The 21,514-nt window shown below is 41.0% G+C and overlaps 2 protein-coding genes and 1 long non-coding RNA gene across 5 annotated transcripts in view; 2 read left to right on the top strand and 1 right to left on the bottom strand.

Moving 5' to 3' along the window:
- The window catches only part of sipa1l1 (signal-induced proliferation-associated 1 like 1), a 95,949-nt gene extending 91,557 nt beyond the window's left edge, over window positions 1-4,392 (top strand). For all 3 annotated transcript variants that reach the window (XM_026143587.2, XM_026143586.2, XM_026143588.2), the window contains one exon: window positions 331-4,392. In XM_026143587.2, the coding sequence (XP_025999372.1) occupies window positions 331-474 (144 nt within the window). In that variant the 3' untranslated portion in view covers window positions 475-4,392. The remainder of the gene's footprint in view (window positions 1-330) is intronic.
- A 4,838-nt stretch (window positions 4,393-9,230) lies between these two features.
- LOC113037305 (uncharacterized) lies at window positions 9,231-15,945 on the bottom strand. Its single transcript, XR_003274612.2, has 3 exons — window positions 15,816-15,945; window positions 15,144-15,283; window positions 9,231-9,590 (listed from the first exon to the last, which is right to left on the bottom strand). It is a non-coding gene; the product is annotated as an uncharacterized LOC113037305 (long non-coding RNA).
- rgs6 (regulator of G protein signaling 6) overlaps window positions 15,912-21,514 on the top strand; it is a 102,307-nt gene continuing 96,704 nt past the window's right edge. Inside the window, exon 1 of the mRNA XM_026194245.2 lies at window positions 15,912-15,984. The gene's annotated coding sequence lies outside the window, so the exon portion shown is untranslated. The remainder of the gene's footprint in view (window positions 15,985-21,514) is intronic.

The raw sequence follows: 21,514 nt of genomic DNA, 5'->3' as shown, positions 1-21,514 counted from the left end.
TGACAGCAGCTCGCTCCAGTTTTATTGTTTCCTTCAGTGTGTTCTTTACCTTCCTAGACTGAGACTCAATATTTATGTTCATGCACCCAACTCGGAGTTTATTTCGTTGTGCTGTCTTCGGGTTTAAAATGTCAGCTGATAATATCTGTTTACAAAATCACAAACTTCTATCTAGCTGCGACTCGCTGTCTGCAGGCCCGAGATTTAGTTTACATAAACACAGCAGAGATTGAATTGATTGCTTAAGAAAAACTTTGTCCACTGTTAATTGCTTAATAACGGGTTAATGAAAACGAGTAATTTAACCCCACCTTTCTCCACCTTCCGCAGGAGCGGGAAGAAAAGGTGAGGCTTCAGGCTCAGATCAAGAGACTCTGGGAGGACAACCAGAGACTGCAGGAGGAGTCCCAGACCTCTGCTGCCAAGCTCAAGAAGTTCACCGAGTGGGTCTTCAACACCATCGACATGAACTGACTCCCACCTCAACATTTTAACCTACACACATGCACACAAATGCAAACATGAGCGCACACACACGCACACACACTCTGGATAAAGAGGCAGAGGAGGATCGACACTCACGAGGAAACAGGAGATTGTTGTTGTTGGACTTGAATTATCCTGATGCTGAATACGTCAACCATCTTCCATTGGCTTCAGCCATCAGTGGGTAATGCCGTCGACCAGTCTCGGTCTCTCCTCGCAGACCCTCTGTTAAACTTAGGAAGATGACACTCAAGAAAATGGGTGTCATTCTCACCTATGAGAGCTGTTGAATTTGTCTTTCTCTCGTGTGACAAAATCTCTTTTCTTAAATTGCCGACAAGGAGAAAGCACTTCACACCCTCCACCTTCTAAAGAAGTCGACTTTGCCTCTTGCGGTTGTTCCAGCGGTGCACGCAGAGAAGCTCCGCCTCCTATCTGTAGATTTTGTTCCACGTGGATGTGCTTCTCTTTTTAGGACATTTATTCTTGTTTTTTTTTTGTTTTTTTTAATATTTTTTCCCAGCAAGTCTTTTTAAATGATGCCCAGCTGCTCTAAAAGGGGACTTGAGTCCTTTATGCCAAATCTCAGCTGCCACAGGATGGGTGGGGTGGCGTTACAGAGACACCAAGGTGATCTGAATGAAAGTCTCTTAAAAATGGTCCCGCAAAGTCAAGACGGGTACGCCATCAATCTGCCGGTCCAGCTACTGGAACACAAACGACCGCATGCAAACACACATACAGAAACGATCATCTGAAACCACAAGAGCAGAGGACACGTGAGAGGTTTTCACTTCGTTCACACCTGCGTGCCCTCCCCTCGAAGGCTCAAACCACCGGACGGTCGCTCTGGCTGTTCGACCGCAGCCACCCACACGGAAACAGGTCGCTCTGCTTCAGCACAGGAGGGATTTGTACAGTTTCTCTTTTTCTTTCTCTCTCTCGATCTCACTTTCTCTCTTTCGTGTCAGTCAAATCTGGATTACAACATCCTGACAGAGGGGGATATTTAAAAGCCATCGGCAAGCGATGCCACTTAAAAAAAAAACAACAAAAAACCAAAAAAATACAAAAAAACCCAGGACTGATCCGTAGTGCTTTGGTCCCTCCTAATTATATGTGTCTTAAAAGCAATAGGAAGAAGTCAGGACTCTCTTAAGAGACGCTTAAAGTGGGAAAAGATTATTTGGAGCTTACAAGGCTGCCGATTTGTGCTGCACAAGAGCCTTTATCCTTTCCCACTGAACTGTGAGGGGGGGAAAAGGAAAGTGAGAACTCTAAACATCATCCCACTGTCTGCAGAGACAGCTGCTGATTAAAAGTGACAGAGACATTAATGAGATGGAAAAGTGTTGTTTTTTCCTCCCCAAGGTTTATTTATTTCCTTGTATTATAATCCAATAAATACGTTGTTCTATTCGTATAGTACAACTGACATCAGTGTTTAGTTCCTCAAGACAAACGGTCACTAGCTATATTATTTAAATGGCTTTCTTTCTTAATTCTGGCTAAAGCCTGACTTGTATGGTTTTTATTCTGTATTCTGTTGTATTTTGTGGTGCCCAAGCCTGCTGTCGTGTTGCTTACAGTGCCCTCTAGTGGTGACCAGTGGAAATGTCATGATTTGTAAATGTGCTGCCAGTCACTCTGTATTTTTCTAACGCCTCTTCCGCAATCAGTCAGACATCAAACCGTGGAGGCCACACAAACAGGACAGGAGGAATAATCAGAAGCCAACCTTGAGAGACAATCACAGGTGTATTTTTGATAAAAAAAGGAGCAGACCTAAGGTGTGTGTGTCTGTGTGTGAGTGTGTGTGGATGTTGTGTCTGCAGAGCATTTATAGTTTTCCTCAGGTTCAGTTTATGTCAGGAATGTGAGGAATCAACAGAAATTGCATATGTGGCTATCTGTTAGGAGGGGGCTACAGTATCAGCTGTACCCGTGTGTGTGTGTGTGTGTGTTGTTGTCGTGTGAATGTACATCAGTCAATCCAGCCGTGCCTACAGTCACTTATCTTGGTCATTTACTCCGAGGCAGAGCAGGGACATGCCTTTGAAACAGCACCTGGGGAACAGATAAAAGGGAAAGGCTCTTCTCCTTCATCCTGAAAGATAAGCACACCTGGTACAGTAACACGCACGCACTCACCGGATACGATTTTAATTTGAGTTCACACTCACAGTCGTCGACTCGGCTGAGAGGCTTCATCCTTTCATTTGCTCAAATGCTTATTTCTCCTCTTCAGTCAGTCAGGCCAGCCTCCCGACACAGTGATGAGTATTTGTGGAAGTCTGTCTGCGTGTGTGCCTTTGCATTCAATTACTTGAGCCACTGGCCCCTGTAATACAAGTGTGCCGGAAGACAGGTTTTTTTTTTCTTCCCCCACATCACAAAGCTGCTTACAACACAAGCAAGAGTCACAGCTGGGTGTTTGACACGACAACAGGGGCGTTTAGGTCGAAGCCTAAGCGTGTCCATTTAAACTTGGCGAAAGCCTTAATTCCCCCCGCGCTAAAGTTTTTGACTCGCCCCAAGTAAATTTGCATCTCACATTGATGCAATTAGAAGCCCTGCAGCGCACAGCACAAATGATCTCCCAGTCTGAATGTAAAGAGAATATAAACGAGCCTAAAGAAATATGATGTTTACTATAACCGACATGCTTATTAAGCTCTGCAGTTTCGCAGAGACACGAGTGGACTGTTAGCAAAAGTTTTGGTTCTGTTTTAGGAATCTCCCGTCAGTCTGCGTGGACGACAGTTACACCAGTAGATGGTCAACACCAGATTTGGTCTTTTTTCCCCTTTTTTTTAAATTTAAGTTTTTCAAGCTGGCCCGTTGTGAAAACGAGTCATCCACTAATGTGAAATCCTTGAAATATTAATGAAAAAAGGTGAGTCCTCTTGGCGCAAATGGGCCCCTATCCGTAAAGTGTTGACTGTAAATTATATACCATGTACACTGGGTTTCTGTCCAAAACTATATCAATGATTAAAATGATTAAATTAACTAAAAGCAATGTTTATGTTTTATTGTAAAAGGAAAGTGGTCAAGGTTAATTTTTTTTTTTTTTTTGTATTTTAAATGAAGTATGGCCAAATGACAGAACGTGCAGTGCAGATGTTTTGCTTGCATCTTTAAAAGTGTGCATCAACTTGGATGTTAGATTCAGTTTATACTAAGTCAGAAACAAACGTAAGCCGGTCTGGGGTTTTACTCGTCTTTGTTACCTTGCAGTGAACGTGGGTTTTCTCTCCTCAGCGTTGTTTTTGCTGCTTCACTGAAGGATATCACAAATTTGAATGTTCAGATGTTCTTTTTCTTTTCTTTTTTTTTTTTTTTTTTTTTGCAATATCTTATTTTTGAGATTCTTTGCACAACAATGTGTTTTACATTAAAGAAAAAAAGCATAGTGTTTACAGGTTTTGGATATAAAAAGGGTGAATTGATGGATTCCTGTGCAACCTTGTCTAGAATGTTGCTCTGTAGTTTTCCCTGCCAGTGCAGCTCCTGACAAACAGGTGCTTTATAACTTTATTCCTCAAGCATCACTGATCAGACGAGAGGAGGTCGTACGTTGTGTAAACTGTAGGGATGCTGGGTTTCAGTGATTGAAGCAGGGGAGGAAGGTTTCCCAGAGCTCGGAGACGCAGCCCTGCACTGCTGAGTCTTGATCTGTTTTGTTTGCTCCTGCTGGAAGAACAGAGGAAACGGTGAGGTGATCCGCTCTGACTGGAAACAAAGCACACTATTTTAAGAGGACCATACGTTTTAAACAATTGAAAATACTGTTTACATCCCAGATCCATTGTCTTTGTAAAATGTAAAGGTATGAATAAGACATTTGCAGTGATCACAGTATTAAGGTTTCTGAAATAAATAAATAAATAAATGCTGTGTCGATTTTGTGGTGCTGTCAGTTTATTTGTGTATCGTAGATATTGAAATATCCTCACTTGCATTTATCAGTTATCATTTTCCACACTGATGCATACAGCATACAGTACAATGAACTCTAGTCAGCACACATACACTCATGCCACTTTATTAGGTACACCTGTTCACCTGCATGTGAAAGATGTCTAATCAGTGCATTTAGATATGAAGCTTGTGTGTAATTTCGGTAAAGATGGGTAATCATGGACCTGTGCTTTTCTGGGTGTTTGGCTGCTAGTCTATTCTTTAACTCACTTCCCCACACTTTAAAACTCGATGCTGACATCATTGGTCTAGTCTAGCTGTTTCTTTTCTTTCCCGTTCTCCCAGCTAGTCCTAAGTAAAGCCCCTCCCTCCTGCCCACCTTTGGGATGTGACGGAGTTGCTTCAGACCAGGTGGAAATATGTTGCAACTGTGTGATGTCACCTAAATTAGCAAGGCGTACTTAAGGAAGTGGCCTCTAAGTGTAATGTTGTTTCAGAAACAGGCAGTCCCTCACAAGTTCAACAGCTATAGGTACATATAGAACTACCGTAAGCATCTGACCAGACATCCCCCTTTAGCTCGAATAAATCAGCGTGACTTTTAACAGTTTGAGGGCAGATACCAAAGGAAGTTTGTCACTTTTAAAGCGATGACACGTACGCGACCACCTACTGCGGCGGCAGTAGGTTGTACCATTTCCTTCTACGTTTTTGGAAAATCAAACATAGTATTAGTTCAAGCAGGGCACAAAGTGCAGCTTAGTCCTTTTCATGCTCTCTTTGAATTAACATCCTCTTTTAACTGCAGGGGTTCTGTGTGTAATTAAGTTTAGCAAATTGCAAAAGCCAGTCTTCCTGGGATCCAACATTAAAAACATACACCGACACATTTTAAAAGGGAATTACAGGCACTTTAATTAAAAGCACCACAAAAACAGTAATATGACAGTCTCATCTAAATTAAGTTCCACAGGTAGTCTGAATGTTTTGTTTATCACAAAAGAAGCGTGGCGCATATTTTACTGTAACAATCTGCATGAAGTGCAGACAACTTGCTTTTTAATTTATTTTATCAATTTATCAATTTTTTATCAATATTTTAGTTCCTTCATGCTGCGTCCAATCAAATAAAACACCTGCAAAGTCTGAAGTTTACTTGTGACCAAAAAAAAAGAATTTTCTGTGTTTCCTGTGAAGCTGCTGTCTGATTGTAGCTTGCAGTGAGTAACTAGAGTGAGGAGATGGTGAGAGGTCTGGGATTTGACCTGCAGTTGCCTCAGGCTCCTGTTGTTCCCCATCACTGATTCACCTGATTGCATTTTAACCGTTCTCACAGCCAGAGCCAGAAATTGCATCAACTGTGTTTTCTTTTTTTTCTCATTATGCTGCAGCCACTTCTGAAAGCAGTGAGAGGAAATCATAGTAATACAATTTAAGCCCCCCCCCCCTCCCCTCTAAGATAACAGGGAATAAAGGTATTTCTGCACAACAGCTGTCCTGATATCCATCTTGGTTACTTTAGTCCATTAGTGCAGTACAGTTTCATAGGAGGATCTATTATTTTGAGGGCTGTAATAATACAGCATTAAGTGAATTTTCTGTATATGAAATTGCTTGATTTTAGTGGAATAAAGAGGTTAACAGGACTGGTTTCGAGCAGCATGAATGAAACATGAGTTTGTATCCTCGGTACACACTACAGCCCTACCATCACCACCAAAAGGTTATCAAATGATTATGACTTCTTTTTTAAAATAAAATAAAATTGCCCTGACATTTCTTTGCCACCGGGTAAGAAAAAGACGTAAACATAAAGCATAACGCACATTAATATACTGCTCAAAGGGCCGTGGGACATTATGTATAGTATAGGTCCATCTGATGCAACCAAATGGCGCCACAGACTGTCCAGGAGCTCACTGGTCCCCTGATCCGGGACCAGAAGGAGATTGGTCGGGACCAATCCCAGATGTTTTCTCATTCCAACAGCAGTGACTGGGACATGAAAAAGTGATCTGTGGCCATCACCTGCAAAAATTCTTACCTCTTTGGAGGTTGTCTTGTCGTTGCCTCTCCAGTGCACCTGTTGTCTGGAATGATTATTATCCTTGAAGTTTAACAAATCCTCTTAAAATAACATATGGATTTTGTTAAAAAAAACCAAACAACCCATCTGTTTTATTGACACATAAGCCGCATCGTTCATTGTTGTGGTTTAACTGTCGGGTTCAGCTCTGTTTCCGTGTCATCACCACACTGATAATATACGTTCACCCTTTCATTCATGGCTTCTGTAGAAATGAGCATTTCATCTGCGCACGGAAGAAGTCACGCAGGTATAAGCAGACTGTGAAGGGCAAACTGCCTCGCTGGTAAATCACCTCTGATCCAAAGCGTTTGTTTTCCTCTCTGTCCCCCTGCAGCGATGCTCGGGGCTGTTTGAGACCAGCGAGGCAGTCGCTGCAGTGTCAGAAGTGAAGACAGGATGAGGAAAGGTATAATGTGGAGGAGGACACCGATTAGTCATCTTTGATAAAAATGTGGAGGCTGAGTCACCTGGACTTACTTTCAGGATTTGTTACTAAGAGAAGTATAGGAGAGCTGAAGTAAAGTCTGATGAGCGAACCCATCTGCTATCATTTGTACTTTTACTGTACATATAGAGTTCTTATACAAAAAGCTGAATATGAGCTGATGTAAAGTCACCCCAAGGCTCTTTATATTGCAAGGTACAGACCGTAATGAGATGACATGCTTTGAGCAAGCGCTTGGCAATAGTGGGAAGGAAAAACTCCCTTTTAACAGGAAAAAGCCTCCAGCGGAACCAGGCTCAGGGAGGAAGAAGAAAAAGAAGAAATACATCCATTGGAGCGGGAGTCTGTGAACGTTAGACTAAAACTGTTTAGGAATAGAAAGAAAAAGCACTTGTGTGAATGTGTGAATGCTCCCCCCCCCCCCCCCCCCCACTCCCCCCACTATTTGACTGTTACCTTTTAATTTATAGCCACATTGTTAAAACTTAAACATTTAGAAATCTCTATTTTATACCACGACTGTAAAAGGAGCTTTAATTATAACGTGTTTGCAATCTCAGTTTCATTTCTCTACCATGTGACCCGACGTAGAAAATGAAACAGTCTCGGTTTACCAGCAGCATGTGCTCATCTCCTGACTTTTTCTTTTTCTTGCAACGTGTACGGACCCTTAATGCTTTTATCCCACACTCTCCAGCGGCCCACACAACGCCTTCATGTCTCCGTAACGCTCTCGGCTCTTATCAGGCGCTCGAGACGAGAGACAGTAGAAAGTAGAGGTGTTTTGTTCTTCAGCAGCGCAGCATTGTTGTTTGCTGTCATTCGAGATACAAACAAGCCCCTCTGTTTGTTGATTTACACAATACCTGTCAGTCTGCGCCGCTGTCTGTGATGGCTCTTGATATTCAGCAGACTGTCCTGGTGACACGCACGCATATTTTTCAAATCGTCACTGTTCCTGTTTTGCATCTCTGACACGAAACATAGCGAGGAGCTCTAATTAGTCCGTTTACAAAGACTTGCCTCATGGAAATCATGCCTCTTGGAAAAAGACGTTTAGAAACTTGATACAAGAGTCCCTCAGATGCTTTCTGTAGGTTCGGTATGCTTGTTAGGTTTTTATTTGATAGATACTGCTTCACCCACCCAGCATGCAAGCTCCCTCCAACTCCCCAGCACCATCCTTTCCACTGAAGCCATGAGGTCTGGGTAGCACCTGACAGTGTGAATTAGATACAGTATGAGCAGCTGCAATGAGATTCATCTGCTGCTCCTTTGCATTTGCAAGGTGTCAGTTCAGATGCCTTAGCCACCTGATTTGGATGCTTGCAAAGGTTTTCCGGCACATCTACCATCAATGGGACACTGAGGAACACGCTGAGCACTTGTACTCCGTATTACATTTGGCCCTGATATCTGCTATGATATCCTCGGAGGAGCTTGATGAAAACACCAGGGAAGAGGGAGTTTGAGCTGCTGTGATCCCAGTGCATCAACCTTTAAAAAAGTGAATTATCAAAGGTTGATGCCTAATTTTTGTAGACTGAAGATTTCAGATTCAATTTTAGTTTCTAGCTAATACACAGTTAATTTCTTCTGGTGTTTTCATTTAAAGACACATAGATTCCCAAATGATCTTCCTATTACATATTCATGAGAATCACGTTCATGAGAATCACGTTTCGTCTCTTATTGTCATCCAATTGGACGAAAGGACCAATAGCACTGTCGTACCCATCGAACACACCGGGTTCCCCTGATAAAAATAATTTCTGTTAAACTGAGCAAAAGTTAATCTCCAACCATGACTGTTCATACCTGAGACAGTTCACTAGTGTTTTAATATTACTGGGCTTTTGGAATAATAGTGGTGCGCTGTTGATTAAAGCAGTAACTTCTGCATATAAAAGAGAAACATGGCCTTCAGGTCTGAAAAGTAAAGCCGCGGCGAACCTGGGGTTGCAGTAAGAAGTCTAACTGCATTGGAGACTGTTAGAAAACAACCTTACTTCTCACTGGGATCGTGACCTCAAACGATAATTTCAAATCTCATTTCATGCAACATGTTTGTAATTTCAAAAATAGGGTCCCACTGAAAAACAACAACGACAACACACAAATAAAGTAGGATATGCTTTACAGTGTGGCAACATTGTGATGGACAAGTTGCTGTGCCTCAACTGTGCCAGAGCCCAGCGTCCTTGTTCAGACTCGCTTCGTGCTTATGTCCTGTTAAATGCTAATGCCAAGCTTGAGCGTTCAAAACACGAGTTCTCAAAACAGTGATGTGGGTCGAACCACTTTTATTTGATTGGTTAGTTGAAGAAGGTACAAGCAGTTAAATTCACCAAGTGGAGAAAGTGGTCAGACAGGTGAGTGGTATTGGCAGGCTGAACGCCCAATTTACAGGTGAAGCTGGGCGTCGAGGATGACGGGTAAACCGTGGGGAGATTCTTCTATATCCAGAGTTTGAGAGCCAGGGTGCTTAAAGCAAATATTAAATTACAAGTCAGAGCTGGAGAACAATCTGGTGGAGAATGGACGTGAGAGTCGGTCATTAAATCAACAGCAGTATGAGAAACGAGGAAAAGGTGCGACTGATGAAGCCCGAAGACTGAGCAAAGAAGACCTCAGAACCAGCTCCACCTGTAGGTGAGAAAAGGAGAGATGAGAGAGAAAGCACAGACAGTGTAGGCTGGTAGAGAGAGGAAGAAAGGGGGGTAGAAAAAGACAGTCTGCCCAGACCATGACATGCCTGCTCAAGACCTCCAGGCTACCCTTACCTCCCTGCATGCAGTATTCATAGACTATAAAATATGGAAGTAGCTATTATGGTTTTGAAATTCCTGTGAAAAGCCTCGAGAAGCATTTTTGGCTTTTTGAAACCACTTATCACCATGCTATAATGATCATATGTATTTATGTTTGTATGTTCTCTAGCTCCTCCTAGACGAGTGGACCGCTCTCAGTGAAACATAAACATTGCTTAGGGCTCTGTGAGTGGCAACATCTATATGGAGTATATAAATATTTTATTCAAGTCCCATAATCATATGAATTAGGGAAAAGGGAATGTCATAGAAAGGAATGGTGTGTCACTATAATAAATAAATAGATAGGATGATAATATCATGATTTTAGTTTATGTATGTTTGTATGTTCCTCATCTGTTACCCACTGGGTTTAGCTAATAAAACACACAATATATAGAACAAAACACTCATTAGAAATTCATAGATTCAGATCAGATTAGATTTAAGGTTATAGATTAAGTGACAGGTGGGGTCATGTTCTCATAGACTACCCAACCTGACTTATTTTTGCATCGACAGGAATCGTCCCCTTTTGTAGAAAACGATAGAAAAAGTTTGGGATCATGACTTTTTTTTCTCTCTCAGAATTCAGATTATTGCTCAGATTTATGACGTTACCATTAATAACAGGAATAATTTGATGTTTTTTTATAACCTTTTTGTGAGAATTCTGAGATTAATCTCAGATTTTTAGAATTTGATTTTGATTTTAAATTCTGAATTTTTTTTCTCGTAAATCTGCTTGGAATTCTCACTAATCTCTCTAATCTCATCACTTTGCCCCTTGAATTCTTTTTTTTTTCGCAGAATTCTCACTATTTTACTTGGAATTCTGCCTAATTCTCAGAATTAAGTTTCTCCTCGTTTCTCCTTGGAGAGAATTTCCTTTTCTTTTTTTAATCCCAGAATTCGATTTTTTCTCAGGAATTTCACTTTTTCTCTGAATTCTCATTATTTTACTTGTAATTCTTACTAAATTCTCAGAATTTTGCTCCATGTTTTTCTCAGACTTCTGATTTTCTCATCATAAATCTGACTGTCAAAATTCTAAAAGTCAAATTTAAAGAGAATAAAGTTAGAATTCTGGGTGTTGATGGTTGTGGATCAGAATTTCAGAATATTGAGATTAATATTTTAAAGGTCAAGATTCCAAGGATAGTCAGAATTCTGAGCGAGTTTACCTTATCTTTTAATTTACTTGTGCCTTATTTACAGTGGTTTGCGAAAGTATTCGGCCCCCTTGAACTTTCCCACATTTTGTCACATTACAGCCACAAACATGAATCAATTTTATTGGAATTCCACGTGAAAGACCAATACAAAGTAGTGTACACGTGAGAAGTGGAACGAAAATCATACATGATTCCAAACATTTTTTACAAATAAATAACTGCAAAGTGGGGTGTGCGTAATTATTCAGCCCCCTTTGGTCTGAGTGCAGTCAGTTGCCCATAGACATTGCCTGATGAGTGCTAATGACTAAATAGAGTGCACCTGTGTGTAATCTAATGTCAGTACAAATACAGCTGCTCTATGACGTGTCAGAGGTTGTCTAAGAGAAATTTGGGAGCAACGACAGCATGAAGTCCAAAGAACACACCAGACAGGTCAGGGATAAAGTTATTGAGAAACCTAAAGCAGGCTTAGGCTACAAAAAGATTTCCCAACCTTGAAAATCCCACGGAGCACTGTTCAATCAATCATTCAGAAATGAAAGGAGTATGGCACAAGTATAAACCTACCAAGACAAGGCCGTCCACCTAAACTCACAGGCCGAACAAGGAGAGCGCTGATCGGAAATGCAGCCAAGAGGCCCATGGTGACTCTGGACGAGCTGCAGAGATCTACAGCTCAGGTGGGGGAATCTGTCCATAGGACAACTATTAGTCGTGCACTGCACAAAGTTGGCCTTTATGGAAGAGTGGCAAGAAGAAAGTCATTGTTAACAGAAAACCATAAGAAGTCCCGTTTGCAGTTTGCCACAAGCCATGTGGGGGACACAGCAAACATGTGGAAGAAGGTGCTCTGGTCAGATGAGACCAAAATGGAACTTTTTGGCCAAAATGCTATGTGTGGCGGAAAACTAACACTGCACATCACTCTGAACACACCGTCCCCACTGTCAAATATGGTGGTGGCAGCATCATGCTCTGCACAGCAAAATCTCCAGTGTTAAATTAACACTGGAGAGTGTCTATATGGGTCCACACCTCTGAGTGTTAAATACAACACTGTTGAGTGTTAAATTAACACTTTTCACAGTGTTATATGTTTAAAAGTAACCTAGTCAGTTTTGAAGATTAACAATGGCTGACACTGAGCAGTGCTGATTTTCTAACACTGGAAAATAACTCAAAATGTTAGAAATATTCCAGTGTTAGAAAATCAGCACTGCTCAGTGTCAGCCATTGTTAATCTTCAAAACTGACTAGGTTACTTTTAAACATATAACACTGTGAAAAGTGTTAATTTAACACTCAACAGTGTTGTATTTAACACTCAGAGGTGTGGACCCATATAGACACTCTCCAGTGTTAATTTAACACTAGAGATTTTGCTGTGTGGGGGTGCTTCTCTTCAGCAGGGACAAGGAAGCTGGTCAGAGTTGATGGGAAGATGGATGGAGCCATTTCTTGGAAGAAAACCTCTTGGAGTCTGCAAAAGACTTGAGACTGGGGCCGAGGTTCACCTTCCAGCAGGACAACGACCCTAAACATAAAGCCAGGGCAACAATGGAATGGTTTAAAACAAAACATATCCATGTGTTAGAATGGCCCAGTCAAAGTCCAGATCTAAATCCAAACGAGAATCTGTGGCAAGATCTGAAAACTGCTGTTTACAAACGCTGTCCATCTAATCTGACTGAGCTGGAGCTGTTTTGCAAAGAAGAATGGGCAAGGATTTCAGTCTGTAGATGTGCAAAGCTGGTAGAGACATACCCTAAAAGACTGGCAGCTGTAACTGCAGCAAAAGGTGGTTCTACAAAGTATTGACTCAGGGGGCTGAATAATTACGCACACCCCACTTTTCAGTTATTTATTTGTAAAAATAAATAACCGAATCATGTATGATTTTCGTTCCGCTTCTCACGTGTACACCACTTTGTGTTGCTCTTTCACGTGGAATTCCAATAAAACCGATTCATGTTTGTGGCTGTAATGTGACAAAATGTGGGAAAGTTCAAGGGGGCCGAATACTTTTGCAAGCCACTATATTTAAAACAAAATCACTATAATTTCTGAAGAGTGCACAGAGCACTTATCCAGTTTAAAATAATATCTTGTATTGTATACAGTTACATACTTTTGCCATGGAAAAAATAGAATTTCTGTAAGTTTAGCAGCTTATTGATCAGTGTATACATGGGTATGTATGTGTGTATACACGTGTGTACATGTGACGATGTACTGCAATAAACGAGCACATAAAATAGGGCATCCCTTCCTAAACCACTTATCAGCACACACACAGATATGCTCCAGTGGGATCTTTTCTTCCTGCTTCCTGTTGCTCAATAATTCAGTCGGTCCAGAGTGGAGGCTATAGTTTCCAACCATGAGAAGATGTGTTCGAGTGTGTATCCGCACGAACAGATGGGGCCATTAGTATCAATGCTGTTTTTGACGGCATTTAGCTTGTAAGTGCACGTATTGATTTTACGAGCTTATTGACGTCCATTTTTCCATTTGTACAGTAAACAGCGGATAAAAGCGAGAAAGAAAAAAAAGGAGAGGGAAACCGCTGGCTTTTGAAGCATGTGGTCCCCCTCACTCTCTGTCCCAGTAATGGCTTATTGAATTAGGACAGCAAATATTTTTAGTCGCCACCACCGGCTGTGAGAAAACGTAGCCTGAATTACAGTAAATGGTAAACTTGCTGTCTGTTGACACGTTTCATGTGAGACTGGGATGCACACACACACACACATGCACACAAAGCGAAGAAACCTCTGCTGGCTGTAGTAAGCACCCAGTTTCCTCCCTTAGTCCATCATTGCATCAGGGCCTTTGATGTGCCTCAGTGCTTGGCCGAGAGTCCCCATCAGCTAAGAGTTTATCTGCTGGGCTTGCAGCTCGCTGGTTTGAAGCTGTTGGCCTTGCATATGTTGAAGATGAGAAATTAGGAGCGATTACACTAAGAAAGATGGGGAACGGGGGTGAGTATGGGGAAGGCTCGAAGAGCAAAAAAGAAAGAAAAAGACTTAAGAGAGGGAGTGAGTATTTCAGATAATTTCCCATGTAGGGGATATTAGCAAGCTTGTGGGTGCATTTATTTCAGAAAGTGCCTCTCCGTGCATTTAAAATTCAAAGCTACAAAAGCACTGAGAAGAGTTATAAATATCTACCAATCATCTGAAAACTTAAAACTACTGATAACTGAAGAAAATAACAGTGATTATCTCATTATAGTGCAAGGTTACGCTGGGATATATTGGATCCTGGCATCCATGCGGATGTTAATTTGTCACTTGCCACCCCTGCACAATAGCAGCGATCTCCCCAGCAATGCAAAAACTGCTCAGGAACAGCTCAAGGAACCCAGCAAAGAGACCAGGATGTTCAACCAGAATACCAAATCCACATATTTAAACTGGATTGAGCATCCGTTGGATTATATCTAACAATGCTTTACCTGTGAAACCACAGAATTCAAATGATCTGCTGTCAACGTCTTGGTTCCCCTCCCCCCGTCCAACCCTTACAGACCACACAAGGTGGGACCTTGGCAAAATTAAGCAGGTGGTTTTTTAAATCTTGTGCCTGATTAGTGCATTTTTCCCTATTCTCTTAGTTGTTTTCCCCATGACAACAGGCTAATTTTCTTATCCAACAAAGCCTCCTTTCTCTTCATTTAACTAATTGTTATCTTGAGACGGCCACTGACAAGGCGATGGCAGTGGCGGTGGAACAGCGAGCTTCAAAACAGCATAAATAAGCAGAGAAAGCAAGAGAGAAATTGGATGAGGTGGTTCAAATTTAAATATTATTCATCTGGAGAAAGAAATGTGCAAACACACTGGAAGATGATGGTTCTTCATGTCTGGCAAACACCACTCAGGAGTCAGATTAATTCAAAACATAAACATGACTGTTTTTAGCGGCGCTGAATTCTCCTACAGTCCACAAACATGATTCATGGAGGTCCTGGTGGATCTTTAATCTTTCTGTAAATGTTCAACTAGCTGCCTTCCATTTCCAGGTACAACCTCTAGCATCCATTTTCTTCCATTTATCCAATTCTAATTTGTTTTCATTTTATTTTGAAACTTCTATTCTATCATGCATTTTTTCCATAAAGTTGTGTCCATATTCATTTTATAGTCATTTCAGGCTGTATTATCAGGATAATTATGAACAGTGTGAGTACAGTTGTTTGGAAAACGTACCTTCTTTGTCTGCATGTATGTTGTTTTCTCACATACAATTTCCTGGTTTTGCAGTCAAATCTTCTCATATCCTGTGTGGGCATTATGACATCAATGGATTTTAAGGCAAAGAGGGGAAACAGCAGCACAGGGACCTGTGTCTGCAGACAGAGGGTCAAGTATTATTGTGTAAAACCATAAGACCCTGCAGGGAAAATTCACAACTTATGATAATGGAACATATGAATATGACTAGCTTGACTGGACACTTTATGTGACACCGTGTAAATTATGAATACAAACAGTATACAATACAATAATCTAAAAATTGTTTACAGCCAATATTTATTTGATAACAGTGCAGATAACAGAGCCAGTACGTGAACATATCAAATATTGAGTTAACAGTATTTGTTAATCTTCAGGATAAGTGGTGCCTACACAGATGTAAAGCTGGCTTTTCCTCTATCCTACAAACCCAACCTAACCATGACCATAACCACAACATTCCCCTGATCCTGAAAAAAAAAAACAACCACCTAATTTGTTGGTGAACCTTCATCGGAGGGGGGATTGACAATCACACACAATAGAGAGATGCACACTCTGCGTAAACTCCTAAAATCCCAAATTCGTGCAAGTTTGGGATTGCCCTGGAATACCATAGGTGCGATATTAAATGAGTACACCTACTATCTGAACTGTTGCAGTATAATGATTCCCATATTCCAAACACGGTCTCTCTCTTCCTCTCTCGCGCGCTCTCTCTCTCTCTCTCCACTGTGCGGCGGTTTGATGGGTCGGTCGGTGAAGCTGCTTCTTGGCTCCTGAGCTCCGAGAGAGAGATAAGCCGGCTGCAGAGGTAAGGGACGGGGAGAAGGGGGAGAGGCTGGAGCAGAGCGAATACGAGTGGCGGTATTATTAGTGGTGAAAGATGCATAAAAGAAAACTGAAATGTTGTTGCGTGCGCTTTTAACGCTCCTACTGGTAAAGCCTCTGTTATTTGTCATTGCAGCGGTGTTCTCAGTTTGCTGTGCTTGAGGTGTTGCTTGGCTGTTGTTGGAGTAATTAATATTTCGGAGGGTGACACGGAGGATGCAGTTTTTCCCACCTGGGATTAAAGAGACCTCAGGTGATCTCTCGGGGACACTTGAAGTGCACAAGTGCATGTTTGAAATCAATTTGCGCGTTTTCGTCCTCTGTGCATCTGTTGGGATGCGCACGGAAATTTGTGTGGAAGATAGTGAGAGAGGTGTGGTGTGTGTGTGTGTGTAGGGTAAAGTACGCGCGTAAAAATGCGTGCTGCTGGTTGTTGCGGACTGTGTCGTGTAAATTAGGCTGCAGAGTGCTGGGTGTGTGTGCTAGGGGGTGAAGCGGTTCTGAGAGGATAGAGAGACCACAGAAAGAGGTCGGAGTGAGACCGAGAGAGAGATCTATGTCACTGTTGGTATGCAGACATGCACGACCATCATCCATCAAACTTAAGCTCTCCCCACATTAAGACAGATGACGATTTGAGCCCGGTTCTGGCTATTAAGCAGTGATACTGATATTTATATTAATGCTGCATAATTACACGTTATCTTGATTTAGTTATCTGTGGACTGTCAGAGCATTGTTTACCTGATTGACTTCATGGTCAAATGTGGATGCACAAGTTTTGACGTCCCCATCATGCAAAAATTTGTTTGCATGATGGGGATTTTGAAGAAAATCAAAGATCTTTAAAGGTCGAGGATGAACTGAAAAAGATAAACAAGTGCCAGCTTTGGCCTTATCGGCCAGCACCAGTGGCTTATATCAGTAAAACGCTTGTGACTGATTTGTCGCAGCCTCACAAAGCATAGAAGTTTTTATATTGTGACCAGGTACTCACTCCTACATTGTTCTAAAAATAAATTCCCAAGTGATAGAAGATTTTGGACGAGGCTCTGGCCTTTCTTTGTGGGGTTTGCATGTTCTCTCGGAGCCTCCAAGATCTTTCTGCCTACAGTCCAGTGACGGGTTAAATGGTGATTCTAAAGTTGATCCTAGCTGTGGATTTGGGGCTTAATAGTCTAGCCTAGCTTTGTTGTAGCTGCTGAACTCTTATCAAGCACGATCCAGCACTTATATGACCCCCAGTTAGGTTAGCAGTTAAGAAACTGCTGCTCAATGTTACTGAGACCTTGGAACCAACTTTTAATCAACTGCATGGGCAGGTGCTCGATTTCATACAGCTATGGGAATGGAGCTGAAAACACCTGAATTCAGAGATTAAGAGGTGTGGCACAATACTTTATTAGATTCATTTCAATGAACGCTACACTGTAATTTCACCGTTAAAGGTCATTCAGTCTCAAATCACTGTGGGCTCTCTGCTCGCCTATCTCCAATTTGGCTAAAAATTTTATGTCCAAAGTTTGTAGCTTTTTATATAAAATAAATTTTTTTATTATTACCTGCTTTTTTCACACTTTGAAAATCTGAGACAACCCTTGAACATGAATATCTAACAAAAAAAAGTGGGAAAAAAGAACGAGTGAGCAGAAAATGTTCTAAAAAATGTGAAGATTTGTGTTGGAATGACCCAGTTGGCAGCTGGATTTACAGTAATTAAGAATACTGTGCTTTAAGCTTTATGACATCATATTGTCGGTAGTGTGGATGAGATTTTCCGATCATATTAGTGCTACTACAGTAATATAAAGAGGAACAGTATTAGAACATAAACAGTTTATTACCCTAAAATTACCTGTGGGTGTCCTCCTCTGTGTACTCTGAATTCAGTTTCCTGTTATGCTTAAACTGTGTTTGCAGCTTGGTATTCACTTCTTGCCTCACAAGGTTACAGTATTCCTGACCTGCTCAAAATTGTATCAACCACCCAAGGTGAAGACTGGCGAATTTCTATGGTAGTCTCACTCATTGCTGTCTAAACCTCAGCACAGCTTTCTGCTACACAAAACCTGGTAACTAGATCACACGTGAAAAAACAATCAAGGATTTGAACTTGAATTTACATGATCACACAAGAAAAAGATACAGTACTGTACCATTAATATACAGAAGCTCTTAATATGTTTCGTATCTTAAACAAGATGTGAATGAACCATTACTGTGTGATATATGCTGTTAAATGCAGTCTGCCTGATAAACCACACACACAACTCCACACATTTGACTCTTTATAAGGTTGAATGGCTTCTAAACTGGTGGTGTCCCTTATATTTGTAGCCAGGCTTTTGTGTAAAATAGCCAGACATCCTCATGCAGCCCTCCCTGGGGTGGTTTTCGATGGAAGGTGAAGCAAACGCTGGGTGTGCGTTGCACTGTGGAGGGTCCAGAGGGAAAAGGATAGCGCAGACTTTAGACACAGCAAGAGAGCTCACTCACCGCATCCACTTCCTGTCATCGCAGCGTGTTTTAAAGGAAAGGGGGGTGGTTAAATAAATGTTCACCTCTAAATGTAATCAGAATAATTTAGAGTATTAATCTGCGACAAGTATAAAAATAAATGTCATGCGTTTCTTTCAGTCATTTAATTTCCTGAAACCTGGGGCCTATTTTTATTTTATTTTATTTTTTCTTCTTCAGTGACTTCAAATTACATCACAACACTTTCACTGTTGTTATTCCTTTGTAGTGCAAAAGAGGAGCGAGCACAAATGTTTTGACTGATGCCTTCCTCAGTGTTCATTTTCTTGCAATCGAGTATCATTTCTGTGGCAGCGCTTGATTTGTTCCAATTATGTAGAGCTGAACGCTGAGCTGGTGAAGACATCAGCTGAAATTCAAGCGTGCTTGTTAGTCTTTTGCATTTAAGAAGAAGAAAGATAAAGCTTAAGTGAAGTTTAAAAAACTGTGCTTCACTTGTAATTGTACGTAGCTAACACGAGCGGCGAACAAACAAAGGACTCTACACCTACAGGCTCTCACGAAGACATCACAGCACATCGATTGAAGCCTCGTAAACACCACAGGAAGGAGTTTCCTGAGCTGGCGGTTCTGAAGGAGTTTGAGGGCTTAACATAGGAAGATTTTAATTCTTCTGTAAAAACATGTTGTTTGCGTTTCATAAAATGAGACGCGTGTGGTCCCTTTATATCTTCTTCATCCTCACGTTCATCTAATTTTGGATAAATAGATTAGGCATTACATCAGAGGCTTTCAAGGTGACCAAAGCTGACTCTGGAAGTTCTTTAAAGCAATTAGGCCAACTAGAGCATCTCTATCAACAGGGGTGAGGCTCCTCTGTGAACCATTAATTAAATAACTGTGCGATAGAGGATGATCTCATGTGAATGTTCAACCTGAACATTTCATTTCTTTGCAAAATCCAGAGTTAGAGCGAATGTTGGAGGTATTGATCCCAGCCTACGCAACTTTACGACATTCCAGGAGCAGGATGGAAAGAAGATGGGAGTTTAAACTTGAGCAGTTCAGAGAAACAAACCAGGCATCACTTCTAAGCATTGACTGCTGGTTTGGAGTAGCAGTTAAGCAGACGGTGTCCCTGTCTTTTCTTCAGCACCAGAAAGCTCGTGGACACATGGACACTTTGTGCAGTATATCCTCTCACACATTCAGACACACACAAACAGCTGGTTAATGAGAGCGTCGACTTAAAAAGGACATTAAATTCACTTCAGATGACACAAAACTGCCATTTACTCTTAACCCAGTCAAAACCACTTTCTTAACTTTAGTTCGATTCTTATTATTTAATGTTTAGCTTGCTTGCACGGAAGAAGATGTGCTACCACTATGTGTCTTTGTAAACGGCTTTATGAGTAATACATGAACTAAATATAATACACAACCTAGGTGCACCTGTTTCTGAGATAAGCTAAGCTACACTAGCCTCTGGCTGAAGCTTCGCAGTTTCCATATAGATATGAGAGTGGTATTGATCTTGTCTTCAGATCTGTGGATGTTTCCCAACATGCCAAACCCAATCATCCTACAACCAATCATGCTCAAGTCTGCTCTCATTTTGCTTCCTTTCTCTTTTCACTCTTTGGGCATGAAGCAGAAATTGCTTTGTGGAAGTTCTTTAACTTCTAATTTTGCTTCAGAATACGAGATTATGCACGATCGAAATAGCATATCAACACATGATGCTCACGATGATGATACTGCGGATGCAGGCACCCACACTGATTCTGTGTCAAATTTCAGCTCTGATACCTTTATTCTTTCAGCTGAAAACATGCTTACACGGTTAATATTTACAAATTGATTAAATTAGATCAATTTGATTTTTTTTCCTACAGCAGGGGTGTCAAACATGAGGCCCGGGACTAGAATTGGCCCAGCAATGACTCCAGTCTGAGCCTGTGGACAGTTTTAGAAAATGTGACTTCACTTTTAACTGTATTTTCAAGTTTTGCTAGTTTTCCTCTGCCCATTCATACTGCACCAAAGTAAATAAGCAATAGATAAAGATTTAAATGACTAAAAACACTGTTTCTTACAGTGAATTCCCAGGTAAAGAAAAAAGAACTTAATTTTGCTCTCCTTCTCACCATTCATGCTAGCTTTTGGGAACTACACATGTGAACTAAATTTCCCATGTACACATGGTTTATGAAGCACAGGTGGACACTATTAACTCATTCACTGCAATTGACGTCTATAGCCGTCAATTGCAGTGAATGAGTCAATGGGTTTAACTCATTCACTGCCAATGGCTGGCAGTGAATGAGTTAAAAACTCTTTGCCAACATTTGGCTGAAGTTCTAGGAAGACATTTTGCTTTGATAACCTGCATCAGGCCTTCATTCACATTTCAGTTCTTTATATTTAGTGGTGAGTGTGATGGTCTTTTTTTTTAAAGATTTTACTGAGTGGAAACACAAAGTGGAAAAAACAGCTTTTCTCTGAGCAGAATCATCTTCCAGTCATACACCTAAAGTCTATAATTTCTTCCACAAATATTTTCTCAGATAAATGTTTCCAGGAAAACTCCATCTCACTGAGATTATGTGCAAACTCTTCTGGTTTGCATTGCAAAAGAAATGAATAAATTAAACTGAAATGAAATAATGGAGTGTGTTTCCATTATCATGAGTGCATATTTGGCAGCTTCCAGGTATATTGTTGTAAGGATTCAGTTATCTCCAACACAAGGAAGAGCTTGCTATCATAACATTTCCTATAGATTAGATTTGTTTTGCATTTTCATTGCGCGGTTTGCAACCAGACTCATTTAATCGAGTGCAGAATTGTTTAGATTTCCAGGCCTGTGTAACGTCATTTTGCACATTCACTGTGTTGCAACCAGCAAAGAGACTAGCTGTCTGCAGATGAATCAGTCAGAAGCTATTATTTCTTTTACAATGGACTAAATGGAAAGGCATCTGGTCCCAGTTACGTTTGGGATAAAATCTTCTGGCACTGATGAGCACAGA

This window comes from Astatotilapia calliptera, chromosome 15 (assembly GCF_964374335.1).
Source record: "Astatotilapia calliptera chromosome 15, fAstCal68.1, whole genome shotgun sequence".
NCBI classification, from domain to species: Eukaryota; Metazoa; Chordata; class Actinopteri; order Cichliformes; family Cichlidae; genus Astatotilapia; species Astatotilapia calliptera.
Note: the sequence above shows the minus strand (reverse complement) of the source record. Positions and strands in the feature narration are given on the sequence as shown.